Source organism: Tauraco erythrolophus, chromosome 6, assembly GCF_009769465.1.
Source record: "Tauraco erythrolophus isolate bTauEry1 chromosome 6, bTauEry1.pri, whole genome shotgun sequence".
Taxonomy (NCBI): Eukaryota; Metazoa; Chordata; class Aves; order Musophagiformes; family Musophagidae; genus Tauraco; species Tauraco erythrolophus.
Genome location: NC_141470.1, coordinates 17076006 through 17101513, shown reverse-complemented (window position 1 = coordinate 17101513; position 25508 = coordinate 17076006). Strand labels below are relative to the sequence as shown.

Here is a 25508-nt window from a genome sequence, read left to right as displayed (position 1 = left end):
GTTCAAAGGAACGGTAGACAGAGAGGAGAAGTACTTTGGAATACTTTCTATGCTTTTATACTGTTCTGTTCTTCTAGTTATCCTACATAGGTCTATTTCTATTGTTCTGTAATAGTCCTCTAGCTTGCCTTATTCAAACGTCCCTTCACTTCCTGACTGAAATTCTGGTCCCATTAGAGTTTTTAGCAAAAGATATACCAGCTTTACTGGGACTAGGATTTGAACAGCTATGTCTTTCCTGTTTATTCACTGCTTAGCAACCTGTAGAGTAAGAGGTGCATCTCTTCCAAGTTAAGCCAATGTTAAAACTCTGTGAATGGTATAGGAGCTTGCTTAGACTGTTTGCTTTTTGTAGTCTTTCCTACATAAATTTAAATCACTGTTTAGTCACTCCTGCATCTTAATTATTTACTCTATTGCTTTTGATTGCTATATAGTTTGACAGATTTTTATGTTAAACTGGTGTCTGATATTCAGAAACTGAGTAAGATTTGAGAAGAGGCTATAGGAATTGCGTACTATCACCTTACTCCGTTCAATCTGCAGCATCCAAACGTAGTGCTACTTTCTTGTTCATACACTACACTACATACCCTTTCCTGAGTTGTTGAGTGCAGTCATTCCTAAGCATCTTAAAGCAGTAATCCATTTTCATTTTCTCCATTGAAAATTGCTTTCAGATCATGTCTCCCAGGTTCACTGGGAATCACTGTAATTTCACTGTATTCTCTTCCTATCTTCCAATCCTTCCACTTCCATTTATACTTTATTTCTTGACCTCAGATGTGTCCTGTGAATCCCATTTATTCGTCCTCCTTCTTTTCTGCTCATAATTCCTTTAATATTCCTCGCAGCTTCCCAACATAAAGGAAAACATGGTTCTAGCCAGGGGGACTTAGGGTGAGTCATTTCTAAATTTCTTGCCAAATTCTAGACCGGAAAAAAGATATTAAGACTTTATGGAACATTTATTCTTGCAGTGACTCTATGAAAGTTTTCTCCAACTTCATAAATTTCTGTTTATTCTTCTTCTGTTCCACCACTCTTCCGTCAGTCATCGGCCAGCCAAGGGAGTGATTTTGGGCTTTCCTCACCTCCATTGGGAACGTGGCATGGGGGGTACAAATAATCTTTGTCCGTGGTGACAACAGAGGCTTCTTGGAGACTGTGGTCACCCATATGTTGTCTAGAAGCAGTGGTTTCTTGGAAGCCAAAGCTGCTGAGGGCTGCTTGTGGAATTGCTGCACCACATGTTCCTGGTGACACTGTGTCTGGTGTCCACTGGTAGAGGTGAGGTCTGGATCTTTCCTTCATCTCAGACCTTTATTATAAACATTAGTAAACAAAAAAATATTGTGAATTTAATTTAATTTCACCTCTTAACTGAAACTTCCTAATGTAATATCTGAAATACATATTTTATGTTACCTGATTTTACCTGTTCTGTCTTATGTACTTTTTTCTTTTGATACACAGCGTATTCTTCTTGAACTACTTTTGTTTATAAAGACATACTGTTTCTTACTTAAAATTCTCATACATGAAATTGTGGCCTTGAATATACAAGTACAAACGTCATTAAATTTGTTTAGATGTGTTTCTGAAGATGATGACAGGCTAGATGATAGTCCCAAACAGTCTATCCTCTAGTGAAAGTGCTGGTGGATGTATATAGTAGTTACACATGTGTACAGCTAATACAAACACGAGAATGTTTTCTCTCCTAAAAACACAGTCTGCAATTATTCTGAAACATCAAGAATCTGCACCTGAAATGCCGTGGCTTAGTAGAGAACAATGTATGCAATTTGCTTATTTATGCAATTACTCTCCTTTCTCTGATTCCATTCTTTTTTAGGGATGTGCATTGCCATTTTCTACTAGCTTTATTTGCATCACTTCTTGTCTGGAAGAAAACAGAGTTATTTTGAAACTTGAACACGGAAGTCAAATTTTATTGTAGTACTCATGATGTCCGGGGGTGTGACTGCCAAATAATATCCAGAACACTTCTATTTTCATAGTAATGTCTTGGATGTCAGCCATGCATTTTCCACTGAATTAATGAATGTCATGTAGCTATATCTACCACCACTGCCAGAAACATAAGAATAAATCATAGTTTTTCTGAAATAGTATGTACATAAGACTACTTTTTGATAATGGATGTTAAGTTTGCACCTTCTTTATTCTTTCAATTGATCTTATTTACCTGCTCTGCCTTACTAACCTATATAAACACGAGAGTCCTTTTTCGTATTCTTGTTACATAAAGTCTAAACTTAGCTGGCAGTGCACCATCTCAAAACTTAATCTGCAGGCAACATCAAGAAACAGGCTACACTAGGGGAGGAAAAAAAAAAGTCTTCCCTCAACATTTTCAAGCATTGTAAAATACAAGTGATAATGCCTTGAAACAGAAGTAGGCATAGTATTGCTAATACTACTTGAATTATTAATCCATCTCAAAAACTCTTCAGTGAGCAAGCCTTCCTTTCTCAATGGAATTAACCACAGAGAACATTACAAATGTTGAAAACACCTACATATTTGTACAAAGATAACCCCCTGTTACAGCGGATACATTCTTTTTTTATCCTTATTTATACCAGGATGATTCATTAACAGTTATTTTTGAGATGAAGAAATGTAGGCTACTGATATAATTTAAAATGCTGTTATTTTAATGAATAAGTCAGCGATGTTTTAGTTTCTTTTTAACACCAAATGTCTCAATGGAGCTAAGGATAGTGAGACAATTATCAGCTTAAATTATTGGGTTTTATCTTCTAAAGATCCTGCTTGATAACATGACTTTAGATAGAGCTTTCTCTCCTCTATTTAGCAGAGAATATATTTGGAGGGTTGAATGGTTGCATTGTGTATCTACTATTTGTAGCATAAAAGACGATTTGAAATTTTCAGTGAGAGACTCTTTACTCAGGTAACTCAAATGTGTGTCATCTCAAAAACGTAAGTATAACAATGCTCACAGTGCTAGGTCCACTTTAGAATTGAGAAGATGAAAGTAAGAGCAAATGAGGAATTCTTCAATGTCACTTATACTTGATAGGAGTGGAAAGAAAGTATGCAGAGGATGATGCGGGGTGCAATAATGATGGTTCTCACTAACTCCACATTTGAGAAGCTACATCTACGATTATGTGAATGCTTTTTGCTTTCTAGTTTGTTATGCAAGTCTATGGGATATGGAGGTCTTAATGGCTTCCTCTACACTCATGATCCCCAACAGTATTCTCTCCTTAAATTCTTCTCTCGCTACTTGCAGATTCGTGGGCTTCAGGAAGGCTGCAGGGTCAACAGTTTAGTTCTCTTGGCACTTAGTTCATGGTTTTGTTGATAGTACCTCTGCCAGAATAAAAATGGGCTCCTTTTGCTGCTCTACTGTAAAATACGAATGAAAGTAATAATGCACGTTTTTGTCATTAAATACATCATAAAGTAGCATGCATCTGTGGGAAGCTAACCAGTAGAGTGAAAAGCTTTCACAGTTCTGTAGTTCCTTTGCTGGCAGTTCAAGCCCAGCTGTGTCTCCTCAGTAAAATAATGCGTTCTTGCCTCAATGCAAATATTATCCTCAAAGTGCAGCAAGGTATTAAAAAGATATAGCAATGTCATAGTAACTTCTTGATTGCTCCCTCCTCTCTTTACAATTAAACTTTTGCGTATGAAGATTGGGTGATTTTTTCCCCACTGTTGTTAGACATTTATGTGATTTTACCTCCTATAGATCTTCGTCTTCTAGATGAGCTACCTCATACACTGTTTTCTTGCCTCCCTCCCTTCTGTCCCTATCCATTTGTCTTTGTTGCTAATTTTCTGTAACTTTGCCGTGACATGATATCTTCTAGAAATTCTCTCTGCAGATGCACACGTACGTGCCATTTGTTTCCTGTTGTCTGTGAGTGGCAGGCAGATTATCCTTAGAGAACTGGTGATGGAAGCAGTGAAAGACAACTGTAGCCATGCAAAGAAGGGAAAACAAGATTGAAAAATGGCAGTGAAGGACACCAAGATTTAGCGATTGAAGAAGAGGGAGTAGCTGGAGCTAAAAGAAGATGTTGTGGATTTGTTTCTTTGCTGTTTTCTTTTAATTCCTGCCTTCGGCTAACTCATGCATAAACTTTAAGGTGATGGCTTGGTTTCTTCTGTCGTTTGCTGTGTAGTAAATCAGGAGTAACTGTATGTTTGAGGAACGCTTGAGCCGAGGATGGGCTATAAAGCTAGCATTCGTAGTGGGTGTACTTCTCCATCTTCACGTGCTTTGTGTTAGTATTTGGACTTCTGCGCAGATACCGTAGAACGTTGTCAGAGCAGAGTGGATGCATTTCATATCTGATGTGCTGAGGGAATAGTGCCGAAAGATAACAAGCCTGGAGGCTGACACCTAAAAGAGTACATGTAAATTTACCCAACACACACCCCCCCTCCTAATAATTACAGTTGTCTATATAAATTTTACCAGCATAATGCCCATGCCTGTGGCACACCATTTGACCACTTTGGCTAGTTACATATTTTGTAACTTCTACGAGAGTCCAATCTCCCCCCACTATTGAGAGCAAGATACACTCTTCAGTTATGAAAATGGTGTTATTCTAAATAAAACTGAAATGATCCACCAACACTTTTGGAAGCACAGATGCATTGTCCCACTATTTACTAAAGAGGTTCACACTTAGATTAAAGCAGTGTAATCAAATCACTGAATAAAGCCTGGAACAACATAATGATTTAAGGAATTCGTTGAGAGCTTTTGGTAGGAGGAAAGTTACACAAAGGCAAAATTAGATTGTTTTCTGTACAACACCAAAACATAGAAACAGCATGCAATCCAATATTGGTACCTTTGTTTTTCTGTGCATCTTGTGTAGTTTCATTTGCCTTTGTTCTCCTCTGCAACATCAGACTGCAACCCACAAGTTTGTATACTGCATCCAAGGCCCATCAGCATCAGACATTAAAAGAAGAATCAGGCATCTTTGTTTTCAAGAGCTACCAGCCATCAAATTCTCCTCTCTCTGAATGACACTGCTTTTTTCTTTTTTCCTTTTTTTTTTTTTTTCCTCCAGCATAAACTATGGGGGTTGGGATATGCACAGCCCCCTGATGTTAAATGATATTTTTCCCAACTCAATGTATACATAATGCAAAGAACAAAATTAATTTGTTGGGTAATTCAGTGCTTCTGAGTGGTGCTGCATCAGGACTAGACTTCCCAGTGTATTATTAGCAGAGAAAATTGCACCATCCTTTCACCAGCTTGTTTAAAGAGCATAAGAATTTGTAGTGGGATATAATTATATTTGATTTGTATTTTCTGTCTTATTGGTGGAGGTAAAAGAATGCAGCTTCAGGGGTTCACTCTTGAATGCTTTCAGTTCAAGCTGATAGTCTGAGCTAAATAGATCTTTCTGTCCAGATACCGCACAAGTTGTTAATCTCTTGCTTCAACGACACTTCTGAGTAGCTGGTTGCTAATAGTCCCCTGCTGTATAAAAATGAACAATTCTGGATGAGTTCTACTTGCTGAGGAAAACAGTCTTCGAAATCAGCCCGGTCCATATGTAAAGAAATCAATTCAAACAAGTAGTTTCATGTTTTTTCTACTGCAAATCACTCATTGCCTTCTTTGAAAGGGTTCACAACTACTTACTTTTTAAAAGATTTTCTTTTTCCTTGTCTTCACAACCAGTGGAGAAAACTATTTGTTATCTGGGTGTACAAATGTGTAGAAGATAAATACCAATAGTTATTGCAGTTATTTGTATTATTCAGAGTAAGATTGAATGTGGCATTCAACTCAAGCATGCATAATAGAAATGAGGGGGTATGGGTACTCCATGGGTATGAAACCTTGAGAAACCCTTGGCAAAGCTGGCCTTCCCGTTCCCCAGCTCTGGCTGCGGGAGAATACTCTACAGAAACAGAACTACATAAAATACAGGGTTGTACTTGGATAAGTTGCTTTTTCGTTATAGCAGTATACCTGCTAGAATGAGAGCAAGCTAGACATATTCAAATAGACTGCTTTCTTTGACATTGCTGATAGATTTTGATCATGTTTTAAAATTCTCCATCAGCTATTGTAGCTTTGTCTCATTGCATTTGCTCCGCTCTCTCTTCAAGCTGCTACTTGCAAGACATCTCCCTCATTAGTGGCCATTGTTTCCTCCTCACTTCCAGCTTTTCACACAAAATCGGAGGGTTTCATTTTCCCACCTTTTAACCTTCTATTGTTCCTCTCCTACCTGCACCCTGACCTAGATTCCTCTCACAATTGCAGGCTACAAAGCCACCTCTCACCCTTGGGGGACGGATGTTTTATTTTGGTTCTCAGGTAAATCCTAATCCGCGTATCTGTGTTGCTGCAGTCAGAGACTCAGATATTTGCAGGTATTGCTCCACTGAGCTTGATAATTTATTTATTTTTCAAAAGGGAAACTCCATGATATTCAAGCTCTTTTAGATCATAATTTCTAAACTATTATATTCTAACTTGTCAGAGATTACAGACATTTGTTCTGACATGTAACAAGTTTTAAGCAATGCTTAGCAATTTTTAAATGTAATCTAACTAGAAGATGCGCTGTATCTTCTTGTGGTGTAAGCATCTGAAAGTAAAGCCTTAAGGTGAACATGTCTCCCTTCTGCAGAAGCATGCAGCTCCTTGAATGTTATTCTTGCATTACTGCTGTAATCTTAGTGAAGGCTTATTTATAATCATGTGAGTATAGTAAGAAAAAGTGATTGATTTTTCACTTCCTGTGATTTAAAGCTCACTTATGTGTGGCAACTGTATATTCATCAACTTTTAAATTCCTTTGAGATGGACCCACAAGCACATACACTTCTGTCCTGGTTAGATATTAAAATACTTCTAATAACAGGAATTGGGTAAAGTGCTTTCTGCAGAATTGGAGAGGCCAGCAGTGACCAGTTCACTCCACTATGCAAAGAATTGCCTCTAATTGTTGCCTCTAGCTGTCTAATGACAACTCCGTGTTGTCATTTTTTAAGCAACGTGCTAGGTTCCTCATAAGAGTAGAGTGAGTCTGGCCAAACATAGAGCAAAGTTTGGGAACGGCAATGTAATGGAAATGCCAGGTGACGGAAGGGACGTCTGGCACATGGCTGTGGAACCCACACTGCTATTTTTTGTTTTTCTTTCTAATTGGAAACTCTTGCCATCTGTTCCTGAGCCATCCCTCTGCTGTCCTTTCGTACACACAGTCTCCTGCCCCCATTCTACCCTTCAAACTTGAACTAATTGCCTGAAGGCTACCGACAGGAGCTGATTGATACCAGTAGTAGCTGGGTGGTGAGAAGATGGTAGCGGTGGCAAGAGACATACTAATGTTAGGTCAGCTGAGGCTGGGCTCTTCAAGCACCATTTGAGTGGGCTTGGATGCTTCTCTCTCAGTGCTGGTTTAACTGCGGGTTCCTGAGAACACTCACCAGAATTTTTCAGAAAAATAAAAAACAAAACAAAAAAATCCTTTGCTTTATAAAATAGATTTAGTTATTCCCCTGAGGTGGACTCCATCTGAAGCTGTCACTGCTGCCCGTGTTTCTGACCACCCTGTGGCTTTATGGAATAAGTAAGTAATCTAGAAGCACTGTACCGACTTAGGGGTGTTTTTTTCCAGGAGTCTTTTTGTACTTTACAGTCTATATTTGAATCAGTCTTTTCTTATCTAACTCTCCATTTGGTGGCTTAGCATACAGGAAGTCTATTTTATAGTGGAGAGAACTGCATTTATATATGCTAAGAACTGTATTTTTAACAAAAACCTAAATCTGTATACAAGTAAAAGGGATTTTTCTGACAAGAACTCCAAAATGGACAAAACTGAAAAAGGATAAAGCATGGCAATTGTATCTGTGTTCTACCATTACCTGAGACGCCCTCACTCTTGGAGATCTGTTGGTGGGAAGATTATGCAAGAGCATAGACTTGGTCAAACAGATAATTTTTTGCTTTTTCTAGAGGCATTTATGTGCCTAAAAATAGATCCTCAACAGTATGTAAGTCACTGATTTCCATAAATTTCTTCTAATGGGATCTATAGTCTGAAATACCTATAACAATTTGGGACCCTAATGTTACAAACATACAAAATATGCTAATCAAAATTAACTTAAAAGCCCAAGTTTTTATTTCTGTTTAAGATGGCCTTTTCTTCCCAGAGACATCCCCATGCAGAGCTCACAGACATTTTCCTGAGCACCTTACAGAAAAGGTAGAGAGGTTAGGCCTTACCTCACCTCTATTTGTAAGGTTCTTCATGATTTTTATATTATAGATGCTAATGGCTTTTGGATTACATTATTGTTGTGTGCTAGTGTAGTCAAATTATTAGCTTTTTGTCCTGAGCTAATAATACCAAGACTACCATTGTGAGGCAGAAAATCTTTCAGGAAAAGGTGGAAGCTGCTGGAATATTTTCTCTTTTAACTTCTCAACACCACAGATTTTAGGATTTCAGTTAAAATAAAGCAATTGTAATAAGCTATTAGTGAAATTTAGAAAAGATCAAAAACTGCAGCTGCAAATAATTCACTGACTTCCTTGATTGTCATATTTTCCAATTGTACAATAGTTGTTATTGCAGTTCTCTGCCATGTAGGAAGAAATTATATTTCTTGCATTGGGGAAAAGACAGACAGTTAAATGGACTAAAAAGATCACTCAAGTGATATATCTGATAGTGTAGATCAGAAAGAGTTCCCACAATTTCCATGAAACTCAATAATTTCAAGTGACTTTAATATTTTTTATGTTTTTATAACACTGATTAGAAACCTCTAGATGATGAAATGCTACAGCTCTGGCAAGAATCTAATAAAAATAACTCCTGGGATTGATTTTGATTGACTACAGTTGCCTGTCTGTTTTTATTTTACTGTATATGAACAGACATGAATGAGCACAATTGAGTTAACACTTTCCTTGCCTAACTGCTGTGATTAGGTACTTAGGCTATTGTTACTTTAAAACACTGACACCTGCATAAAAGAAAAGGCACTTTGAGGATTCGACTCCCAGGTTTCTACACCAATGTCACCTTCTCAGGAAAACGCCCAGGACGTCCTGCTTAGAGAAACATGAGCAACGCTGAGATCCCATCCCTTCGAAGATAGTTAGTGCTCAGTCTGTACCTAATTTTCTGTGACTGGTGCTCTGATTTTTAAATTGCAGAATTGAGCATAGGGAGGCAGTGATTTTCTTCTTTCCCTGTGGGCACGGCAGGTAATTCTTCTCTTGAAGTACATGGGGATCGATCTATGCTCTGTGTCGTCGATAAAGTATATTGCCCTATGCTGTGTAAAATTACGACGTGCTTCCTAGGAGACCTGTGCCCAGGGGCATTACAGCAATGCCTGGAGCAAAGGAGACATTGTGCAGCGGCACAGCCCTTAGCATATCACGTAGTTCCTAAAAGCAATGATCACCAGCAAGCGCTTGCCTAACTTTTACCAAGGACTATCTCACCCCCAAAAGGAAGCAAAAATTAAGATTTCCATCTCTTTTTTGAGCATTTCAGGAACTACCATCTTAAACCTCACTTCTGTCGGTCTCCATTTGGCCATTGAAACAGGGGTACTACCAGATACCGAGATTTTCATGCAGAATTCACAAGCCCTCACATACTATTGGCTAAGTTTAATTAGAAAGCACGATGGAAATGTAAAATATTATTAATAATTGTAGCTCTGTTGTCATTTGTAGTCTCAAATATCATCAGGGAGTTTGAATGAAGACATTAGAAAAAGTAATGTGCAGAAGCTTATAATTCAAATTAGTGGCACAGTTGTTCTGGCGTAGTGGTCCTTGGTCTGGAAACAATATTGATTCTTCTGGGGAGCAAATTAATGCACGTATTTATAAGTTAGTGAATAACTGTTCAAAGTTATTCTTTAGAAAGCTTTGCATCTTTTCAAAGTTAAAAAGAAAATTTTTCTTGTCAAAAAAGGATGTTGAATGATGTACATATGCTGTGTCTGACATTTCATCTGGTAAGGTTTCCACCTGCTAAGAATAGTTGCTTTTAAAAATAAATTGAACCAAAGTGTGAAATTATAATAATTTAGAGACATATTCCTTTCTTTATAAATTAAGAACTATTTAAGCACTGGAATGTTGAGTGAATTTTAAACTATTGAATTTATTTATGCTTATTAATTCTTTTCAGTGTTATCTTAAATATGATATGATTATGCATACAGAGGTTAAACCCATTTAAGTAATTTATTTTCTGCCTTTCTTGAAGCAGTTTTCTCAGTGATAAAAAGACCTAATTTTCAAAGTAGATGCATTAGTGATCAGCAGAGATGTCTGAAATGGAAAAAAAATTTATTAACTATTATATAGTTTATACTGTTTGAAGGCAAATTTTAATGTATGTTACTCTTTTTTCTTTTTAAACAGTGAATTTCCTATCCTTCAGAATCTTTCTATCTTACATTTAACTAGTTATGCCTAAAATTCTTCTGATTTTTAGCACCTCCCTGCTGCTTCCTATCTGCCTGTTTCAGTTATTTGCTCTTCCTCTGGGAGAGTGTTTGCACTGGCTGGTATAGTTATCTATAGATTTATTTTTTTTTCAGAATTAGTACTTTAAAAAATGCAATGGCTACATAATTTATCTTATGGTATCTGCACTGAATTTAGCAAAACGTCTTGGTCAAATTTTCGTATTTTTACCCTGTACAAAAAGAAATTTTGTTTTATGCCAGTGCAACGGAAGGGGAGTGGAAAATAGTTGTGCTGGTATCTCATCTGTTTAAGGATGGAATATAGGCCATGTTAAAATATTCTATTTAGTGGCAGTTTTGTCTCTCTTCTTAACGTAGTCATTGTGTGAAGCTTGGTGTGATTTGTACTTTCGGCTCTTTGGAGCATTGCAGTAAGCAAATGAATAGTAAAAAGGAAATAAAGAGCAAAAAGGAAATAAACAGCAAAAAGCCTCTGTGCTGCACTGAGTCAGCTGGGCAAGTTGAAAAGCCAACTGCACTTCTTCAGCAGCTCTCGGCTCTGTCAAGGTTTTCCTTTCCCCAGCCGCAGCCTGCGGAGTGTTACTGCAAAGTACCTTGTCACGCCTCGCTCCCCGCCTGCCCTTTGCAAATTGGAGTTTTTTTGGCCCCTCGGAGCTCCGGCCGCCCGCACCTCCCTCAGCCCCCTGTTCGCTCCTGCATGGGCGCAGCGCTCGCGGAATCAGGAGTATCGTCTGCAGGGCTGTGGCGGTGATGTTCACATGACTAATGCTGTGAAAGATAGCGAGGTTTTTTTTTTTTTGATTTTTTTTTTTTTTTTTTTTTTTGTGAGCAGCTCCAGTCTATGCACAGTTGGCTCCCAGCTGACAGACAGAATGTGGGGTGGGCTTTGTCACCAGAACGCTGGGTACTGCATGCCCAGCTATGCTCGCAATTACACGGTGCCCAGAAACCTGCTGCTTATGTCAGGGTACAGGCAGCCTGAACACATAGAAATTGGGTAGCTTTATTATTTTTCCTTTTTTTTTATTATTTTTATTTTTTTTGCCTCTTTCTTCTCAGCAAAGGTTATATAATGAGGGGATTGCTGCTAAAGTAAAAAGGGAAAATGAAGTCTTTGTTAAATGCCTTCACAAAGAAAGAAGGTAAGCAATGAAAGCAGAACACTTTGATGTTTCAGACCGGTGTTTTCTCGTGTAGATTTAATATGATCGTCTTAGTGACTCTATATTTAATCAATTCCTGCAATATCTTTTTCAAAATTACTTTGTGTTAGAAGGTCCATTTAGGCAACTGATTGTTAAGACTGAATGTGACTTTATTCATTTTAGTTTTTTTCTCTGAAGAGTGAAGTAGTTATAAAAATGTCTTTGTGCCCTAAGAAATGCATTTGAAGACACGTAAGGAATTTCCTAGGTGAATTTTGTCAGTGAACGGTGCTGAATTGTCCCTTCAGATCTCTGAAATGCCAGGAATAGAATTCTGAGAGCTGGAGGAAGGATTAAATGGCACTTTCTGAAATGCTTTTAGGGACAATAATTTTAAAACTTTAGGGGCATGAAATTAGTTCAGACATTTTCATGTCATTTTATATCAAGTGTTTTTCCCAAATAAGTTTCACAACAGTTATTCTTACAGATCTGAACCTGGTGAAATATTAAGGCAAAACAGTGTCCAACAGGGGTTAAAGCGTGGACATTTGCATTTCATCATTTTGTGTTGTAGTTATTTTTTTTTGTTGTGAAAATAATATAAATAATGCCTATAAGAAGCAGCTAAAAAAATATCCACCCACTTACAGTTTGCAGATTGCTGGGGAAAAGAAACAGTTGGGTGGAATATTAATCACTTTAGGCATGGAAATGCTTATTTTTAACTCTTTCTATAAAAGATTTGTGTTAGACACATGTCAATTGGTGTAATTAGTTGGCCCCTTTCCTGTTTATTTCCTGTAGTAAAGGCTAATTTTGCTTGTAGTTCTCTCCTTAAGAATAGCACATTAATAGCAAAGGAAAAGCTAACTCCTAAATGTTCATATAAAATCTTTTTAAGATATGTGAGGGAGAAAGAATGACTTTAATCTAGTACCAGGAGAGTGTGTATGTGTACAAAACAACCTGTGTTTTTCAGTAGCAATGAATGTGCCAATTTTGTGTTTTCTAAAACCTGTCTGTAAAAATGTGCTCAGCGATTCTGTGTCCGTCCTCTCGCCGTGTCTGAGCTCCGTGCCCCTTGGGCTCCCTCCCACTCCCACCTGACGATATCCCACCAACCTCTCCAAAGTTACTGTAAACACCTCCAAAATGTTGGCAATGTTTAGTTTTATCAATCTGTGGTGAGAAGGCTCGGCAGTCTGCTTGGGCTGTTACTTGTTTAAGTTAGTGAAAAATTAAAATCTAAGGGTCAGATCCAAGTTTTATTGAAGTCCAAGACAAACTTTGGTGACCCTAAGGGAAAAAGATTAGACCTTCAGGTAGCAAACCTCAATGTGCAAAACATTCCCCGTATTTAGTTTTGTGTGATTTCTCCTTTAAGTGAAGTTATTACATTAGCTATTCTGCTTTGTTGTACCTGGGAAAGATCCCTGTTTTCAGTGAAATAGTTTCGAGAGTTGTATTCTGAATGTCAAGAATACAGGAGTGCCCAAATGGCACGTCTGTGTCATATCCATCAATCTAGAGGATCTGTATATGTCAAGTTTGGAAATACGTTTGGAAATTTTGCTTTGAGTTTTCTTTTAATACTAACTAGGGCTTTCACTGTGACATTTGGAGCACCAAGGTGCTTTCAGTGACATACTCTGCTGCTTTGAAACCTTAAAAAAATTATGAAATATGAAAAACTTGGAATATGCTGAAAATTAGAGTTTTTGCCAGTTTCTAGCATAAATATTGGACTTCTATGCTTTATCCCCTTTAACAGCTTTTAAAGACTACTTCCCTTATTTCAGCCTTGTTTCAAATGAAATGTTATGGAAATTAATTTAAAGCCCTTCCTGTCTCCACACACTATTCTCTTGTTTGGTTGTCCTGATGTTGTTGAGCTGTTTACCAGAGAAAGTTTCAGCCCATTAGAAAAACAAAGGATGTTATTTTAAAATATTCAGAATCGCAGTTAATAATAAACTGATTCTGGTGAAAATTATATAAACCATTCGTTTACTTGCAGTTCCATCTCTATTTTACATTATAGATAATGCTTTCAGTTTTGCTCTGAAACCTTAAATTTTGCCATGTTCTCTCAATTAAAGGCTGTATTTCAAGGCAGGACAGATTGATACCTATGTATATTCATATTTATGTGAATTTATTTACTGGCACAGTATGACAGACATTCTTATTCTGTTTTTTGTGTGGTTTTGAAGGGTATTGAATGTGTAGACGTTTCTGGCACTTTATAAATGGCACTTACTGGCACTTCAGACATGTAGGATGATATTTTTGTGGGACTTCTTTCCGAATTGAAGTATGAGTTTTTGAAAATTACAACAGCTCAGTGAAGTCCCCAGAACAATGCTTGGCTGCCTTTTTTAGTTAAACTACTGCAACTTTTCAGATGTAAATACGTGCACTTTGGATCAAATCCTGTGACCCCATGGCTTCCACCAAAATAAATTAAGGAGAGCAGTTGTGTGAACAGGGACCGAGGCAAGCGTGAGTCTTCAGAGTTGGATCCTTTATTGCCTTATTATATGGATAGGAAACACCATTGCATCTAGTGATAGCTGGATGCCTTTTTTTTAGGAAATTTGCCTTTTAAGTTGCACTTGGAACCAACTGACCTGTGAGAAAAGGCGATCTGGAAAATATAGTGGCTGCTTGTACAAATTCTCGTATGAGTGCAGCACTGTGCTAATAACACTGGTGAAAGGATGGGCCCTCTGGTTTGTATTAGATTTTTATTGCCCTTGCTTTTGTTTTCTGTTATGGTTATTTCATTAAGTAGTATATTGCTGCCTTTGGATACAGTCTGTTCTCTTTGGGACACAGCACGTGACCCAGTGAGCGTATTACCCTCGGGTGATATGTTCTATATACAATAGTAATAGATGTGGTAGAAATGCCTAGATTAGAAAGAGAGGAATACCTAGGGATTATAGCAATGTAATAGAGTTCTGCCAGGAGAAAAATCGGTGTCCTCAATTTTTAACCTGGAAGATGGGGGTAAGGTGACTGTTAACACTACATCCTTGAGCTTAGGCCTGAACTTGTGATGGAACAAAATTCTCCCAGTTTAGGTGCCAGTGGAAGAAGGAGGTTAGAAGATCACACATCAAATTCTGCTGATCAGCCCTGGTCTGTGGCTTTCTGATTGAGTATGACAACATAGCACAGATAGGAACTTCTTGAGACCCAAACATGTCAATAATGAGGTGTTTCTTGTTTCCTAGACCATAATTCAGACTGTTCAGCAGACTCATGCCACTGGTGTTGCCTAACTATTTATTAAAGCCAGTAAACAAGTTAACATTGCCCAGTTGTTTTTTGGTTTAATGATGTTTTAGAGAGAATGAATTAGATTAGCTATGCAGGCAAGGTAGAGTTTCAGTCTCTGCAGAAGAAACAATGCCGTATGTTGCTAAATCTTTTTATGGGGTGGTAAACACATATGAATGGTGAAATCGTCTGAGATTACCCTGGATGTCTTTCTTTACACAGTGCCCTTTAGAGAGGCTCCCACCTATTCAAACAGAAGGCGGAGACCTCCAAGCACCTTAGCAGCACCTCGGATCTTGCTTCGTTCCAACAGCGACAACAATCTCAACATCAACAACCTCCCTGACTGGTCAGTCTCCTCCTCTGCTTCTTCGCACCGCAGCCTTTCACCTCATCTACTTCAACAGATGCAGAATAATCCTAATGGAACTGTAAAAACTGTGGGGAGTTACACTCCATCCTCCCGGAGCCGGTCGCCATCCCTCAACAGGCTAGGAGAGGATGCCAAACGGCAACAGCACAGGCACATCAGGTGACTTTTTGAGTATTTGCATGGTGTAGGATATCCCTGACGTCATCATGCTGGACTGCTGTGTTCTTTTACGTTCTTTATATGCCTGTTTTGCATTCTATATAATATATAGGTAATAAAATCTCAGTGCAGTGGAACATGTCCAAGTGTGAATATTTTAATTGGAAGCTCCATTCAAAGTCAGTGGTTTCCTCGCAGAGCTCCAGCAGCCAGGCAGACTATAAAGTTCAGCAAAACTCAGGGGTGACTTACCACTGACTTTGCAGCTCCAAATCAAAGCGCTAGTTCTCGAGTTCTTTTAATAGTTGAAATAATGATTGTATTTAATGGCAAAGTAAAATGTTTCTGAGATACTTGGTCCCTTCATGATACTACTGGTCATGCCTGAAATCTAGGTTGGAGCTGCGCATTAGATGACGAAGCAGAGGCTGTTTAAGTTTCGTAGATGTGTGCTGAACCAAAAAGTAAAATAGAGGGAATAACTAGAGGGAATAGGCGGGGCTGTGTAGGAGACTGGCCTAGAGCAAAGAGGGGCTTCTTGAGATTATGATGATAGATGTCATGGGCTTCTTTCATGATTATCCTTGCTGCAGGGTTTTGCATTCCTCGTGACTTTGCTGCTCTTCCTTTCTTCTTGAATTGCAAATGTGATTTAGCAGGCGCTCTCTGCAAATATCCTGCAGCTACGTCCCACTGGAGAGCAAATCCTGACTAATTAAGTGATGTAGGTATTGTAAGTAATATAATAAAACAGAGGCTTGTGTCTAAGTTTTGATCACAAATGGGGGCTTCAGCTTTGTGAAGCCACTGCCCTGTGAATAGGCAATGACAGCTTTACTTTGAGGAGGACTCAGGAACTGCATCTGCCAAGCATGCAAGCGATGGACCTGCACCAGGATGAGGGGTTAAAGTGCAGGGCTGCAAAAACAAGAGGAGGCAAAGCTCAGTACTATTGGAGAGAATTTGAGCTTAAGTGTTTTGACCAAACACATTTAATACAATGGCCATTTAAAATATCAGGTTTTGTCTGTCCTGTTTCCTAATATCAAAACCCATCTACTGTTCAGGGTAGAAAAGGACATGAGTATTGTTAAGAAATGCAGCTGCTGGTTTCTCTTTGTCATCTGTAGGTGTATACTGGAGTTTTCAAGTCAGTAAAACAAAACGTCATGTAGCTGAAGATGTCACCTGTTACCTTGCACATCCTTCTCTCCTTGGCTGTAGGCAGCCAAGCTGACAGGTGATATTTGTGATAGCAACAATAGTGCTGAAAAGTGTTAAAAAAAAAAATTTGTCTGAAATGTAAGAACCACTGGAAGGAACAGGACACAAATTTCTTATGCTGACGGTTTCATGCAGTAGAGCACACTCATCTTACCTTGGTGTTCATTACAATAATAGGAAAACCTCATTTGGTTTTATTTTGGGTGACGCATCCTCACAGAGACCCTTATCAGCTTAAAAACAGGTTGTCTGTAATGAGGCTTCACTTAGGTGAGGAGGTGGCCGCAAGGTGCTTTTCAGAGAACGAGTGCCCTTGTATTGCACTGGGTACTGCTGATGCCATGAGAGTGGGAGGTTTTACCTTAGAGTCAATGGTTACTTTAAATGAAAGGGATAAAGTGCCTTTTAATCAATATTCCTGGGATAACGAATTTCCAAATTCTTGAAGTATAGACAATTCTTTGAAGTGAGGGGGGTGGGGGGGCCAATTAAGAATTTGTCTTGAATAAGCAAACATTTATTTCCTTTGACTTTATTCAGTCACTTTCCTCTACCCTTTCTGAAAACACGTGATTTTGAAAACTAGCACAAATGATAGTGGAAACTGATTTAATACCTGAAATTTTGTGGAAACAAAATTTTGTTCTTTCTCTTAGCGCATCAGTATCACAGCTACTTAAGCTGCTACCCAGCTACAGAGTTTCGCATGTACCATCAAGACTTATCTCAGAGATGTCCAGAACATGTGGAAGTACTGAGAAGAGAGCTGGAGGCTCTCTAAATTTAAAGACCACTAAAAGGATTTTGTATGTAATTTTTCCTGCAAGCAATTCCTTTTTTGCCACAAGCCTGTTTTGCAGTCATGAATGGCACCTTACATGACACTTTCCTCACAGATTTTGTTTAACTATATGGCCACCTACTTACTGTCAGCTAAATGTGGGAATTGTTGCTGTCTCCACTTATTATTTGCAAATAATACATTTGCCATGAAGCTGTTGTTCCCCTTTAGATGAAAAAGCCCTTTTTGACATAGCAGTAGATTGGCTTCTGGAGCAGAGGCAGCCAGAGGGGGTAGGTTAATTAATGGAGAAGGTTAGAGTACGATGGGGGTTAATGGGGTTTGTGTTGTGGAATGGAGAGGACTGGAAAGTGATGCTGGAAGGGGTTCATGTGATCTTTCCAGCCTATGTGGCTCAGGTTGTTTATCATTTTGTGAGGCTGCTGCTTTTCATACCAAACTGGTTTGGAAGGGGGAGCTGGGGGAGGCAGGAGAACTGACACCCTTCCTGTGGAATTTATCCCACAGTGATTAGTAAAAGGATGTACTGGAACAGCCTCGGTCAGGGCTGAGCCATCAGGGATGGCCACCTTCTTCTGAACGATAAGGAAACACATCCACACGTCTTCTGAAATCTCCACATCCTTCTCCTGCTCCTTCATGGCATGGGACTTGCTGGGCTGAGAGTCCAAGCTGGGAATGAGGAGCAAGAGGAATGATCTTTTTTTTGAGAAGTCATCTATCCCACGATACAGCCCTGATTTCCATTAGTGAGCCTGTCTCATGAGAAATGATTAATTCAGTGTGAAGATTAAACGTGCCGTTTCCCCCTCTTCTTTCAGTAAGAGAGAAAATGAATGAATCTGATGTGATAGTAGTTAAAGAAGATGCTGGGACATAGCATTGTGAATGGATGCTGCCAGACTAGGCAGAAAATACAGCTTGATACCAGTGGAAATTGGATGTGTAGCATCCAGTTTATAGATCTGGATTTCTTACGGTAATGACTGCTTCTTCACTTATAAGGAAAAAGGAATGGAGCAAAAGAACTGAATCCCAAATGTCATCTTTTCCTGTCGTCCTTTCAACAACTGCAAGAGTTGACTGAGGTTTCTAGTGCAAACTCTGTCACAGACATGCAGCCAGAGCTCACTTCTAAACCCTTAAGTACAACTTATCTTTTCTAGCACCTGTTCACAGTAATAGAAGAACAGAACAACAAGGTGAAAGGGAGATGCTATTCCAAACGGTAAATAAGTTACTGAAGGAAAATGGAAGTGTTCCTGATATGGAAGATCCACTGTTTTTTTTTACCAGACAACAACTTCTTCACCTATATTGAGAGCCTTATTGACTCCTATTTTGGTAGGAAATTGATTAAAAAAACCCAAACAAAACATGAAGAAGCAGTCAAGTCCAGTGGTCTTATTTCATTTTGTTTATAGCAGTTTGGGGTCTTTTCTTTCCCCTTACAAGAAAGTAAGCCAGGTGTTGCAATGCTAGACCACCATTAAATCGTTCTTCTTCCTTTAGTACTCTTTTTCCTGTAAATCTTTACGAATATTCTTCTTTCTCATGAATATTTTCTGTTTCTAGACTTTTTGTATAAGACTTCAAGTTTTTATATTTTTTTTTTTGAAAGTTGAATAGTAGTGTATTGCAAGTTTGTTACGTTATCTCCTCTAGGTTTTCCACTCTCTTTAATATTTGCCTCTTTCTCTTTTCATATATTTTTGAGAGTTTATTCATTTTTCCGGAGGTTTAGTAATGATCTTATGCATTGTTCACTGCCTTTCAATAATTTCTTCTTTATACACCATAAGTAGATAGAGTGTTGTTTGATGACTGTTGGCTTATCTGGGCATACCACTCCAAAGTCATTGGGAGAGCTATTGATTGCCATCAATAAGAAATGATCTTCTGAAGGATATGTTAGCCATAAGAACCATGCTTTCTCCAGATCTAAAATTTAGCTCTAGGCCTTGGGAGTGATGAAGTACCTTGATTATTCAGTCCACTCGGTTAATAATTCAGCCGTCTTGATTGTTCAGTTAACATTACAACGTTACAAAGATCTCCATTCCCAACAATAATTGTAAATACTGATGTTTTAAAGTCTTTCTGACAAATTGGGATGGTTGTAATTTATGATTTGCATGTCAACTTTAAACTTCATCAGAGTCTGTTAATGTGCAAGTTTAATTTGCAGAAAAACTAAAAACTTCAGTGTTACGTGTTTTCTTTTCTAGGCCTGCATGGTCAGATGAATATTGATCATATTTCATATAGAAAGAGTTCATCCATTAAACGCATGTGTTTAGGGTGAAAAACATGTATTTTTCCTGCAGGGAAGATAATTATATTATTTACTGCTTAATTTAATCCTGTTAATGTGATGGTAAATGATTAACTTTGCCCATTTTACATAACCAGTTAATGTTTTTAATTTCAATTTCCAGTGCCGTTTACAATCCTAGTGCCAGCAAGGATACTCTGTCTGCCTTGGATTATCAGGGTCCAAAACGCAAGCTTTACAGTGCTGTACCTGGAAGACTTTTTATTGTCGTAAAGCCATATCAACCTCAAGGAGAAGGGGAAATTCATCTGCACAAAGGAGATAGAGTCAAAGGTGAGTATTTAATGAATTTTGAATAAATATTTTCTTCTACTAGACAGAAATTTTGTTTTAAAATTCTCTTCTATTTTAGGGAAAGAAAACCCTGTTGAGTAGAAGTGCCTTTATGCCTTTGTTACTTTACAGGGTATTTTGCTCCTAGTTCTATTTTGTAACCAATGCATATTCAGCTCCTGTTTTAACTGTAGAGTGACTTCAAAGTACTCCTGAATTCAGAAATATGTGCAGTAATAGCAGCATTGTCTTTTACACAGAGCACGTAATTTCCTTCTGTAGTCAGTATAGAAAGACAACTGCAGGGCTTTAAAAGGTTGTAAACATGTCAGCTATCTAAGCAGCTCAGGAAGGAAACAGGAATAAGGTCAAGTCTGTTTCAAGCCCTTTTCTCAAGGAAAAATTTATTGGTTAAGTAGAAGAAGGCCCCTTGTGAGACTTAAGATAAGTAGGTAGGTAGAACCTACTGTAAATATTTTGGGGAGGACGTGTGGCAGTGCATGTGTAATTTCTGTCTACTGGTGCGCTTCCCAACTAAGAGTATGTTAAAATGAAGGCCAAACTTTGTGTTATTATTTTGAAGACAGTAAGTACATCCAGGTGCAGCTGAGAAAGCGAGTGATGTGGTTTACAGGATTGACTTTCCTAAGGATGCATTGTTACGCAGTTTCAGCTGTGGTTTTGCACAACCAGGTAAAACTAGTCATGGAATAAAAAGACCTTCTGCCAATCCACACAAACCAAATAGTTATGGAAATCAAATAAAAGGAAACAAATTCAGTGTCCTAAATAAAACTGTTAAGCAGCTGAAAATTTCCTTTCAACTGAAACTACTTATCTTACAAAGGAAAATTTCAAATATCTCTTCCCTTGAGCTGGCAAACAGTAGCTGGAAAAAATGAGGAGCCATTAGAAGGTATTTTTGTATTTTTATTTTTGAATGTGGCTGATTCTGAAGCGTTTGTGAGTTTAATAATTTTTGTTAAGGCAAGCCTTCAGAAGGTGTAGGACAGAAATCTGAAGAAGACTGTACTTAAAGATAAAACATATGCAAGACTCATTTTAAATGCAAGGAGGAAGGTTAAACTTGGGAGGGCTGGTGATGTCTGTAGGGCTGAAAAGATCATTTTGCAGTTCTGGGAGATTGTTCCCTGATCAGGTAGGAAGCAACGGTTATGGTCTAAAGAAAATAGTGCACAAGAACTTTTAGAAAAGCCCCTGTGAACACTTGATAAAACATTACAAAAGTTCCCAATTAATGGAAGTCATCTAGGTTAAAGTAAAACTAATATAAGGCAAGCAAAGCTCCGAGGTTATAGACTTTCTTGGGAATGCCCAATATCCAATAAAATTCAAGTCATAAAACCCAGAAGTCATCTTCAAATTCAAACAAAATCGACAGAGCTTTGCATGGTTTGGGAACTAGCTTTGCAAATTTCCAGTATATGAGAATAAGTGCGAGAGAACTAATGCATAATAGCACTTCGTAAAAGTCTTCAAGTGTCAAAAGAATGAGCACAATCTGAAGAGAGGTAAAGTGACATTATGAGTAACTGTCATGCAAAAACGTAAAGCAAATTAAAAGCAAATGTGGGCTTTTCATAGTTTTACAAAAGAATATTGGCTCTTAGGTCAAAATGTGAAGGCCTGGGGTCTTCTGTATGAAGTATGGAGTTCTCACTGGAAAAGTGGAGGAATAGAACGGTTGAGAAAGATGCTTGATGGTCAATTACAAGAAAATGAAAAAAATGTTGCATATAGAGGGGAAAAAAAAAATAACAAGACTTAAGAACATGCCAGAATTCTTTGCTTGTTTGTAATCTCAAAAAATTTAACATCACCAAAAGAATTGCTGGTACCTACAAAGGATGAAATTGTGTGGGTCATGAGTGATACTAAGTAACTTTCTACACTGAGTGTGTGTTACACAGAGATCTAAGAGGTGCCAATAGATAAAGAATGAGTATGGTTGAACCCCATCATCTATTCTTTGGGGGACATTGTACACAGTTGTGTTCGATTGACTTTTTGGATTTAAAGATGTAGCAATATTTTTGTTTATGTAAAGGGTGTAAGATCAACATATATTCTTGTCACCAGCATAAACCAATAGAGACTCCAGGCAGTTCTGGAAAAAGACAAGAAGGAAAATGTGTTCCCTGGCAAAAGAGGAAACAGTGCAACAGGTTGTTTGGGATGCTGAATTTTGTAGAGGCATTTGTTATCATAGAATCACAGAATGGTTAGGGTTGGAAGGGACCTCAAAGATCATCTAGTTCCAACGCCCCTGCCATGGGCAGGGAAACCCTCCACTACACCAGGTTCATCCAACCTGGCCTTGAACACTTCCAGGGATGGGGCATCTACAGCTTCTCTGGGCAACCTGTTCCAGTGCCTCACCTCCCTTTGAGTGAAAAATTTCTTCCTTATATCTAATCTAAATTTGCTTTCTTTTGGTTTAAAGCCATTGCCCCTTGTCCTATCACTACACACCCTTGTAAAAAGTCCCTCTCCAGCTTTCCTGTAGGCCCCCTTTAAGTACTGGAATGCTGCTTGTTATCTGGCTGCTTGTTTACATTAGACTTTCAGACTACTATATGCATAAATATCCCAAGAGGAAGGGATTTAAATTTCAAAGAAGAGTTCAATATTTTTGAAAAAATAGTTCAAGAGCCTTTGGTTCTAAGTTGTTATGACAGTAACTGGTAAACAATGCAAGAAGAAATCAGTCCACTTTTCAAATCTTCTTACAATAGTATGATCTAAACTTAAGACCAATGATTTTTGTGGGGGACACTAACCAATGGATGTCAAAATGCTGAAATAGAAAATGAGGTCGTGTCTGGTCTGTGAGTTTTGAATCTTTATTTATGGGGAAATTGTATGTTTACTGAAACTGACTATAAATTAATTATTACTGTTAGAAAAAGAGGGACATGCCCATCCAGCATCAAATCATCCCTGCAGGGATTATTTTTTCAACTTCGAGTATATGATTTGCGCATTGAATTAAAATCTGGCAGAGGTCTAGCATTTGTAGGCCCACTTGTTTTAGAGCATTTTATAGAACTTTGATGCAGTAAAGTCTAGTGAGATTTCTATACGTGTCAGTCTGCTTTTAGAAAGTTTGGAAAAAGAAAAAGTGTACATAGGGATCATCAGTGTTACTACTTAGGATGAAATCTTGTGAAGCGTAATTTAAGGCTATTTGCACGTCAAGGCTGGAACACCATATGACAAACTCCCGTTGCTAATCAAAGAAAAAACTTTCAGAACAAGATCAAATCCTATTTCACGTTACTATGTCAATGATTCCTCAGTTGTCACAAAAAATATGTCAGAATGAACACAACAAGGTCATGTAGAGAACAAAGAGTCCAGGTAAAAAGACAGTGATGCTTTAAAAAGGTCTTGGTTGTGTAACAATGTTGAGGAAGCCATTCAAACTTAGCATATGTGCCAAAAATCCAGATTCAGTTAAATCTGGATTCATGTCCCTGTTCCAGTCAAAACGTAATTATTTATAGAGAATAAAAAAAATTACTCAAGTGTGGGTTATTGATAGGCTCCCTCTCCATCATCCGACAGCACAGGCAGTAGAGCTCTTATAATCCTCTGCACTTCGTACGTGCGGTATGAGTGCTGGAACCACTGGCTATAGGGAGGTCTTGCTTTTTTCTCTTTCTGAGCAGAAATTCCACTTGGTAGTGGATATATTTTCTGTCTTCTAGAGACTTGCTTAGCAAGACCATGATCCAGTCAGCATTGAGGTTTTGATTTTCTAGGGGTACGCATGCCTGTTTGGGGTTTAGTGACTCACTGTGTGCAGTGCTCGGAGACAAGGAAACAACATTAAACCTCATGGAATTCAGTTTCGAATTTGAAATCACCTTAACTTCACATTAAAAAAATAGAAAATCTTTGTCTTAGCCCTTCTTCTCTGCCAACTTGGTAGCTGCACTGTTCTGTATAAATGCTGATGCTAAAGTACTGGCTTTCTGGATTGTTTTGGGGGATTCCAGCATGTATTGGCATTTGCTATGGGATTCTGACCCTGAGGAGATACTCATCACATGTACATCCCATGAGACTAATCACAGTAAAGATGTAGCAAGGCATTTATTACAGGGATAAAAACCCAGAACAACATATTAGAGAAAGAGATTAGTTGGGAAATGTTTTTATGGATTTGCTTTTTTAACTTGGTGGAATTAAAAGGGTCATGGAGAGGGAGGAATGCCTAAACTCTTGATGAAAACTGGTTTCATCAGATGAAGATGAAGCAGATTTTTTTTTTTTTCTTTCTAAAACAGAACTGCATGAGTGACAACAGTTCACAATATATGATACAAGAGAACTGCTCAGAGAAAGCTGTGGATGGGCAAGGTCCACAGAAAATGTAAACTAAACAAAATTGTCTTGTATTAATAGGATATTACGTGGCCTGTACAAAAATGTCTGCCTTATTTTTAGTTGTTAGTCATACATACTGACATCATTTATGTGTCTGCCACTCATGAGAGAAGGGCCGTGGCTGTTGTAAAAATAAATCTGATATCTTTATTTGTACAAGAACAACCCTAATCTTATGTTTTCACATAAATGAAGAAGAGCTAGCTTCATCCCTTACTGAAAAACTTTTAACATATTTAGCTTCTTTCTTCATTTCATAAGTACGTAGCAATAAATCTGTCACAATTCGCACACATACATATATACAAAGTATCCATAAAATGTATTTTAATCAGCTTTTCAACTGCTAAATTTAATTCTTACCCTGGAAATCAAGTGGCCTCTTTTATAACAAAACTCAGATGTATGAATAGAATGCGATGCTCCGAAGTTATTTGTGAGCAAAGAATTAGCAGTTTTCTGTATCATAAAGATAAACCAAAACAGAAGTATGTGTACATCCTCGAGAAGGTTACCTGTGATTCGAATCTGTCCTTGCATGCCTTGTTGGAAAGATAATAGATACGAGTTCTGGGTACCAATCAACATGGGACAGGCAATCTCCAGTCATTTAGAAAGAAAACAATCAATCAAAATTGTTTCAGAATCTATGTTATATTAAAACATACCTGAAATGCTTACAAGTTATCCCTCACTGACCTAGAAAGAAAAAAACACGTGATTGCCTGATTCAAATATTTTGAGAACTTTTGAAGTGTCACCCTGCTCACAGTTTTGTTTTTCTTGTCCGTCTATGTGTTTTTATTACAACATTTCTATTTGCCATGTGATTTCTAGTTATTTCTTCCAATTTTCAAGTCCCAGGTCATAGTACAATTTGTCCATGGATGGCTTCCAACTGTAAATTGGAAGCTTCTCTTACTTTTATCACCTACCCTGATATTACAGTCTCCTCTCTTTCACCTGGAAGGCAAG

The 25508-nt window shown here is 38.1% G+C and overlaps 1 protein-coding gene across 1 annotated transcript in view; it reads left to right on the top strand.

Annotated features, from left to right (window-relative positions):
* Nucleotides 1-25508, top strand: part of SHANK2 (SH3 and multiple ankyrin repeat domains 2) — a 317236-nt gene that overhangs the window by 76906 nt on the left and 214822 nt on the right. Inside the window, 2 exon segments of the mRNA XM_086613043.1 lie at nucleotides 15177-15486; nucleotides 19951-20120. Of these exon segments, the coding sequence (XP_086469169.1) occupies nucleotides 15177-15486; nucleotides 19951-20120 (480 nt within the window).